Here is an 8,478-nt window from a genome sequence, read left to right on the forward strand (position 1 = left end):
TTATGGGTTAATGTGTATGTGAGTGCATGAAAATATTTGCTGTAGTGGTGTATTAAGCTGAGCTTAAATGTGGTATAATTTTCCTGGGTTTATTACTGCATTTCTAACTATACTTGCAGCTTCAGGTAAAATGTATGAAGATACTCTGAAATTTCATGGGGTGTAACGCCCATTTAAAAATCACTCCCGTAATAATGTATCTTTTTCTGATTATCAGTTTAACATCAAAACAGTTTTGCAATAAAAAATATAGTAAATAATTTGCAGAATTCTGTCTGAATAAGTATGAAATAATCAATTCAACATATCTCTGCACAGTAATAAGAACAGGTTGCTCCTTGCTGTGCTGTTCATTCACAGCTGTTTCTTCATGCTGCCACCCTTAGCAGCATGTGTTTGATTTTGCTCTGAGTAGGAGCACAAACTTAAAATGCTGCAATTTGAAATTAACTTCCAGGGAGCAATGAGGGTGGCCTGTCAGGCCATGCTAATTTTTTTTTTTATGTCACCCTGAGAAAAATAAATTTAAAGTAATCCGATAGCATTTTTCTAGTGCCTGCCTGTGCCCTGTTTGTTTAATACATCTTAAGAGTAGCGTTTTCTGATCTTGCCACAGTAATGTTTTTTATCAGTGCTGTCATTAGTTTGGCTGCAAATGGAGATAGTCTTTTTGGAATGGATCAATACTTCAGCTTTATACTTAACTGCATAAAGAAGATAAAAATTTTAGACCTTTTTTGGAGAGAAAATCTGACTAGAAAGTGAATTGTGCAGGTAGTACTGTGAACAGACATATCTTTCTGAGATTTTTGGAGCAATTTTCTAAAATGTAGCATTGTACATGTTTAGGAGGATGCCAGAGAAAATAAAAATTATGATTGCTGTTCTTTCCAGTGAAAATGAGAAAATGGGCTCTTAACCCATTTAATTTTATGGTTAAATCATAAATGTCTATCAGCACTTTGTGTTAGCATATAATGTGTGCCAGTGTGGACTAGACCTGGTAGGAGTCTATATATCTGGCAGTCAGGGAGTGGGGCTTTTGGTGGTGTGATTTTTGCTTTTATTTTTCTATTTAATCCTTTCTCAACTTGGAAAACAAGAAGGCTGATGCTCTTTCTGTAATGTGTGTAGAGAAATGGCTGAGTGAACAGGGACATGTATACGCGCACAATCCAAGCTATATTGGTGAACTGTCCTTGACTAGGGAAAAAAGAGAGGAGCAATGCTGATGTGGCAAGCAACAGGATGTTGGGGAGGGGGATGCTGACCATAGAAAGACTTACGTTAATTAGTCGCGTGCATATTCATTTGTAGCCAATCACTTGCTATTAAAGGCCGCGTGAACAGTAGCTGTAACCCAATAGTATGGAGCTTGCTTATGTGTGCTTGAGGAATTAGGGTATAACTATGGGACTGACAATAGAATAAAGGGAGTTCCATCATATCTCCATGAGAAGCGTGGTTCATCCCAGCAGATCTCTGGCAATTACGTGTGATATTTTAAACCTCAAATGTTACCCATCCCCTTGCCCTTTTAATGAATTTTTGCATTCTGTGAGAGCAGAGGAGAACTTTGTATTTGCTTCACTTAGTGAATTTAAACAAAAAACCCCTAAGGTTATTGATTATAGCAAACACTCACCTGTTTTTTGTATAAATCATTTAGAGGTTCAAGCATTTAATCATACTGTAGGATTTTAAGAGAGCCTGATGCTTGGGTTCAGCATGCATGCTGTAGATGGCAGTGATGTGAGGCAGAACCATCACCTGTGAGGAGTACATCAAACCTTTCAGGTTAGGGATCTGTCTCTGCACTGGTGATACGGAGAGTTTGGGGTGTCTCTGCGGTTGCACACACTGATGGCAGTGCAGTGATGTGACCAGTCTGCGCCTTGAGACTGTTACCTTGGGCCTCCTTTAAGATGAGGAGGACGTCTGTGATACGGATGGACAGCAGGCTGGCATTTAATACAGAATAAAGCAGCCATCTTTTGATGGTAAATGGTCAGGAGAGGTTGTTGTGGCTCGAACTTGATTCTGATCCTTTGTTTCTGATGGCAGTCACATACAAGGGGGAAAAGCTTTTACCATTCAGCTGGTGGTTTGGGTTTTGCTTGCTTTTTTCATGTAAAAGCTCAGGAAGTGTACAGCTGGTGCAGGCAGAAGATCATTGCAGTTAAGAGCTACTTCCAAAGAAGCAACCAACCAACCTAAAAAACTGCCAGAGAGGAGAGCTCCTGTGTCCCTCTGCCATCCTTGTGTATGTTGAGCCTGGCTCTGTGAGGGTGCAGGAGTACTTGGTACCAGAGCTCATGCCTGCAGCAATAGCTGCAGGCTGCTCCCAGGTGGTTGTTATTAGCAGTGGGGAGGACTTTTCTCCTGCTGTGGAACCTACACTGTTAGGACATTGCATGGAGGGGTTTTTGGGGTTTCTATGTTCAGTCAGATCTCTTGATAAGATGTGAAGAGTTTTGCATTGCTTGCTTTCAGTGTTGTTTCTGAATTATATGCTGTGAATGTTGTTGTTTGGTATAATGAGAGTGGTCTGGGGTTTGTTGGTGTGTTTTTGGGGGGTTTTTTTATGTGGGTTTGTTAGGTGTTTGGGGTTTTTTTGTTTGTTTGTTTGCTGGTGGTTTGGTTTGGTTTGGGTTTTTTTTGTTTTGTTTTTTGTTCCCTGGTCCAGAGCCAGTGCTGACTGGATTGTTCTGTGCAGAAGTGTGAAGATAGAATAAAATAGAATTAGGTGGAATAATTGATGTGTGACTGTCAGTGTGTTACTGGTTTGCTAATAGCTTCAGAGATCACATTTGTCCATCTGCCTTGGTAAGAAATTCTGTTAACCGCAAAGTTGAAGAATTAACCCATTATAATTTTTTTATCGTCATTGCCATTTGATTGTTCAATCATTGGAAAAAAAAACTAGTTCCTTTTAAACCCTATGCCAACTCTACCATGAGGTAATACCACTGAGGTATAGGTTTACCACAGGAATTAACTGTGGTGTCACTCTTCCTGAATGCCTATTTAATGTAAAAGCAGGAGAGGTCATGTTGGGAAGAGCCTTGAAGAATCAGTTTGGTTCAGAGTCTGGTTTGTTTGCCCCAGTTTGTTTTAGCTATCTGTTTTCTTTAAATAGCCATGAATTAAGGCAACAGGGCTGGAAAGATCCTGCTGACTTCAGTGAGGCTTCACATGGTCCATTAACAATGTAATGTATTTATGTTAGCAAATGGTGTCATTTTGAAATTTTATCACGGGCTCATCTTTCTTTCTTCTAGCCCACTTCTCTGGAATTATTAGACATACAGCTGAAGTAGTGGCTTTAGTTACTCTGCTGGTAATCAGATTAAGAGTTCACTATGCAACTAAAAAAAGAGGTTTTTTAGCTGAAAATTGGGAATTAATGCTTATATCTCATTGCTGTAATGCTGTGCTTTTGAATACCCCTGATATTTAATCCTTTCTTAAAAAAAGGTTAGCAGAGAACAGTTATCATTTTTAATATTCAGAAAACAGGTTTTTTAAGTTCAGTTTCTTACGTTGTATTCAGAGTTGTGCTTCAAACTTAAAGGTACTTTAAAGGATACCATATTGAAGAGAAGCCTGTATTTTTTCCAATTGAAAATTAGCTTTTGAAATTAATTTCTTAATTGTGGAGTTTGTTTTTAAGTACCTCTTAAGAAAAATATAAGTTTAGGCTCCCTTCCAACCTGGTGTTTAAACATGTACTTAACTTTTAAACATCTGAGTAGGTTGACTGACTTTGCTAAGTACACAGACCACGAGGCTTTTGAATTCACTCACTACAGCTTTTTGAGAGCTGCTGCAGTGGGGCTGGTGCTGGGCAAAGGGAGCTGGGGAGTGTGCGGGGACCTTGGGCACAGCAGTGTCAAGGGTAGCACTGCCAGCAGAATTAATTTTGCAGAGCTGCCCTCCTTGCAGAACCTTGAGTGTTGTAATTTAGAGAAGTCATAATGGTCAAAGATTGCTCCAAAGTGGTGAGAAAGCAATTTTCCATCTGTGCCCTCATTACCAGTGTGACCCATTGGCCACTTGCATTTCTGCCCTTGAGAAAGTTTTGCTTTTCTTGTGGTGCTCAGCCTGGTATTGCTGTAATACACACTGACTGTGTCCCGTGTCCACCGACATAAATACTGTTATCTAAGTAAATGTGGGGCAAATGATTTCTGTTATAACAGGATTGTAAGTAAGTCTGAACAGACTTAAATATGTTCAAAACAGTGTGGGAAGGGGGTTATCCTTTTCTTCTTTTCCTTTGGGAATGAGTATGTGAAGTAGGTATATGTCCTTTAAGCCCCTTCTTACTCTCCTCTAATTTTTAGTTTTGTTAACTAATTTCTTCCAAAAAATTGGAAAAATGACAGAAGTCTCACAGTTACTGAATTTCTACTGCCCTTGGAACAGTCCAGGATGGATGCAAATGACCTTACCAGTTCTGAGAAAAGCAGAGAGTGGTTAGGCAGAAAGGCTTCAGGGCATGTGTCTGTAGCGGGCTGGGTTTATAACTGGGCAGAAACACCAATTTAGTGTAGTGGTTTGGTCTAAGATACTCATTACTGTCTATCTTCTGTGAGATACGAATTAGGAGAAACGCAAAGCAGGCACCAAACTTGAAAGAATATAAAGAAGTTTATTAACAGACCTAAAAGAAGGGAAAAAAAAATTATACCACCTTCAGAACTCTCCTCCTCCCCCCACCTTCCTCCTTTCTCCCACTGACAATGTAAAAAGACAACCCTTAAGGTGTTCGGTCTGTTTACCACTTCCATAATAACCTTGTTCAGTCCATTTAGAAAGAGAAGTCTCTTCTTGCTCGTGCTATGAACACATTATCACAACGAGACAGCCGCCCTGTTCCAAATAACTTTGTTCAGTCCATTTAGGAAGAGGAGTCTCTCTGCTCGCATGTGAGTCCCTTCCCCCAGCTTGCAGCTTTTCCCACAACTGCTTTCGAGGGTCCACTCTTGAAGGTTTTTGGGGTACAATTTTAAGGTTGAGCTGTTCAGAAACAAAAGTTCTTTTCATCCATCTCTGGGAGCATTTCATCTCTAAGAACAGAGGCCCTTCTCCTTCCCTGGGAGCAAAGGGTCTTCTTCATCTTCGTCTTTAGGACTATCTCTGGGAGCATCTCTAGGAACTGAGGTTTTTTCCTTTCTCATTTGGAGCAAAAGTCCTCATCTGGTCCATCTCTCCCTGTCCAAACTTCTCATGAAATTACAGCTGCGTCAGCATCTGCCAATCTCAGCGCAGGTGCTTTTGCTTACGAGTTGAACACTCCACCCCCCATATCTTCATGAAATTACAACTGGTACTCTGACATATCATAGCTTCACAACAGAGTTTCAGCTTTAAGCATCTCCTCTTTCTCTTCTTTCAGGTTTTCAGCTCTTCACAGCACTAAAAGGGTTAATCTCACCTCGGCCTTGCAGCTGGAATTTTGCTTATTGCAGTGGAGAGGGGGGAGAGCCGAGCCGCTCCGGCTGCCCACAGCAGGGCTGTGGGGGGGTTCCACGGCTGGAACAGGTCCATGGCTCCAGGATGGCCGTGGCCTGGCCTGGCCTGACCCAAGCAGGGCCTGGCCGGGCCCGCTGGCCCCCGCACGGGGCCCGCAGCCACCTGTGCCAGCAGCGGAAATGAGAGAGAGAGTCTGCCTTGGGGTTTACTATTCTTAAGTGTGGATCACAGAGGTGGTCACAACTTTAAGTGGCTTAGAGAATTGTCCATATTCAAACTGGCCAGCTGATAGGTTCTGTCAGTTCCCAGAGGAAGCTGTAAGCACCCCTTAGCAAGGACATCCCTTCCGGGACTGTGCTTGCTAACCTATGACAGTGTCTAATTGTAGAATGCTTTTTCTAATACATTTGTTCAAAAATAATACTTTTTTGGATGTACCAGTTTACGAAGTGTATCCTATTGATATCCTGATAGATAGGAGAGATTATTTTAATAAATATATTAGATCTATAATTAAATTTGTTTTGTTTTCAGTAGTAGTATAGGATAGGCCATTAATCCGTACATATATGCATTTTAAACTAGCTACATAAAATTGACTGTAGAATTGCTTTAATAATGTTTCTTTCTTATAAAAACTGTAATTTGTTTTAGTCATTTGTTAATGATTAATAGACAGTTGTGGGAGATTGTGTAGGAGTATGTTATTACAGTAAAATGCTATTAAAAAAAGTTGACCTGAATCTTGCATTTGTCAGTTTTGTGACCTTTATATTTCTTTCTCAATAGAACTATGCAGCACTGATCCAGCAACAAATTAATGAGGACAAACAAAATGTGAGAGAAAAGGCTGTATATGGAATTCAGCTCACAGAAGAAAAACTTAATGACTTCCGTGATGAACAGATTGGGCAGCTGAAGGAACTGATGGACGAGGCTACCAAACCTAATAAAAAAATCACCATTTCTAAAGACTCGGAATACAAAAGCTAAAGGATTAAAAAAAATTATTTTAATGCATATAGAAGCATTTTGAAACTGCTTTTTCCAGTTGTACTTGAATGTGGTTTCTCTGAGATAATGGATGCAGCTATGCTATAACTTGTCTGAAATGGATGTGTTTGGCTTTCTGTGCAAGAATAAATGAAAAAATGGAATAATCACAACACTTTTATGTTAATTGCATTATTTTTGTTTTCTCTTTTTTTTTTTCCTCCTAATGGGTGCTGAAGGCTGAAAGAATTTGGGAGAAGTAAATTGACATTTTTAAAATAGAAAGTTGTTAGTTTTGGGGTTTCTTGTTTTGTAATCTTGGCACCTAAAGAGCAAAACATCTTTCTATTTGTTTGTCATCATCTTCCTTAATGGAAAAGATGCAATTAGCATTTATTTTCTGGGCTGAGGATTCAATAGACAAAGGAATGGTACTAGAGTGGGTTTGTTTTCATGGAAAGAAATGAGCTGTATTAGAAAAATATACTGTTGGTGAAATTGGAAGTTGGTTTTCTTCTTGAGCTCTATTGTGAAATGGACTTTAAAATAAAAGATGTAGCTCATTATTAAATGAACCTTGAATCACTATCTTATGCAGAAAATTTTGCTTTTTTTTTCCAAGCTAGATTCAGATTATTGTTAGTATCTAAAATTTTTAAAAACCTTTCACAAATGGGTTGTGCTGTAGTTTGAATTCAAAGGTTCTTAAAAACTTGGTATCCCATATTATCCAATATTTTATATAGACCAGAATTTTTAAATGACTCAATCACAGAAATTATCCTGTTGATAATACTGTATGACAAACATTCGTAATTTATTTCTAATAGGCTAAGTCTGCAGTAAGACAATGTGTGCCTATTGTAACATACACTGTTGGGACTAAAAAAAAAAGGGTTTACCTTTCTGTGCAAAAGACAGCTTTCATTTCATCTTCCAAACCTAGTTTTATATTATTAGTTTTGTTCTATTTCTGGACCTTTCCCTGTCTGTTTCCCACAGCATGTTCAAGACGACAAAATTTCTTTGCTCTTGGGGAGTAACAGCTTTGACAAGGAAGCACATTTCCATCTGTCTCAATTTGTAACAACATGCTGTTTGCCAAAGCTGCGCTCCTGGATCTAACAGAGTGGGGAGCAATTTGGGGAGCTGCCTCTTTCTTTCTCCTTTACCTCTCTTCCCAATTCTTTGAAGGGCTTGTAGACTGCAGGTTGCGCATTTCTATTAAAAGTTCACTTGCAGGATTGCTGTGTGAGGAACATGAGGTTGCTTTGCTGCGTTTTCCTCTGGCACCCACAGGCTTTGTTGTGTGTGCAGTAGGAATATCCTGTAGCTTCAAGCACGCAATGCAAACAGGATCGAAGGGCAGAGATGACATCCAGACTGCAGAGCTGTTCACAGGTCCTGATTCTTGGTGCTTCATGGGCATGGTTGGAGAGAATGGCAGTTCCCTCCTGGCCTGCTCCGTACCGAGGATGCCCCAGCATCAGAGTGGGAAGCAAATGTCACGTGCATTGTGTTGATTTGACACGGGCTGGTTTTTGGTAGTGGGAGAGGGCCACAGAGGTGGCTTCTGTGAGAAGCTGCTAGAAGCTTCCACCGTGTCCAGCAGAGTCAATCTCTGATGGCTCTGAAGGTGGACGTGCTGCTGGCCCAGTGAGAGAGGTTGGTGATGCCTCTGTGATGACATATTTAAGAAGAAAATGAAAACAGCACGCGCGCAGTTTTTTCCAGGGGTGGTGAGACGCGGCTGCTGGGGCATCCCAGCCATGGCCTGTGATGAGCCTCGCCTGCCTGGCCACCCCTTGCCAGCTGTGCCGCAGCAGAAGGGCAGGGACGGCAGCGGCGGCTTCTCCCTCCCGGTTCCCCGCGTGAAGAGAGGCATTGAATAGTGCCAGCGCCGCGGCAGCCCCCAGTGCCCACGCCGCGGTGGCGGGGGCCGTGTGGCTGACAGCGGAAACATGGCCAGCCATTCCCTGACACGGAACCTAGACGAGATCAACCTCT

At 41.0% G+C, this 8,478-nt stretch overlaps 1 protein-coding gene across 2 annotated transcripts in view; it reads left to right on the forward strand.

The window, feature by feature from the left end:
• SDHAF3 (succinate dehydrogenase complex assembly factor 3) overlaps positions 1-7,059 on the forward strand; it is a 33,292-nt gene extending 26,233 nt beyond the window's left edge. For both annotated transcript variants that reach the window (XM_082296247.1, XM_082296248.1), the window contains exon 2: positions 6,268-7,059. In XM_082296247.1, the coding sequence (XP_082152373.1) occupies positions 6,268-6,471 (204 nt within the window). In that variant the 3' untranslated portion in view covers positions 6,472-7,059. The remainder of the gene's footprint in view (positions 1-6,267) is intronic.
• Positions 7,060-8,478: the final 1,419 nt, after the last annotated feature.

The sequence above is a fragment of the Coloeus monedula genome (genome assembly GCF_965178545.1).
Source record: "Coloeus monedula genome assembly, chromosome: 1".
Classification (NCBI taxonomy): Eukaryota; Metazoa; Chordata; class Aves; order Passeriformes; family Corvidae; genus Coloeus; species Coloeus monedula.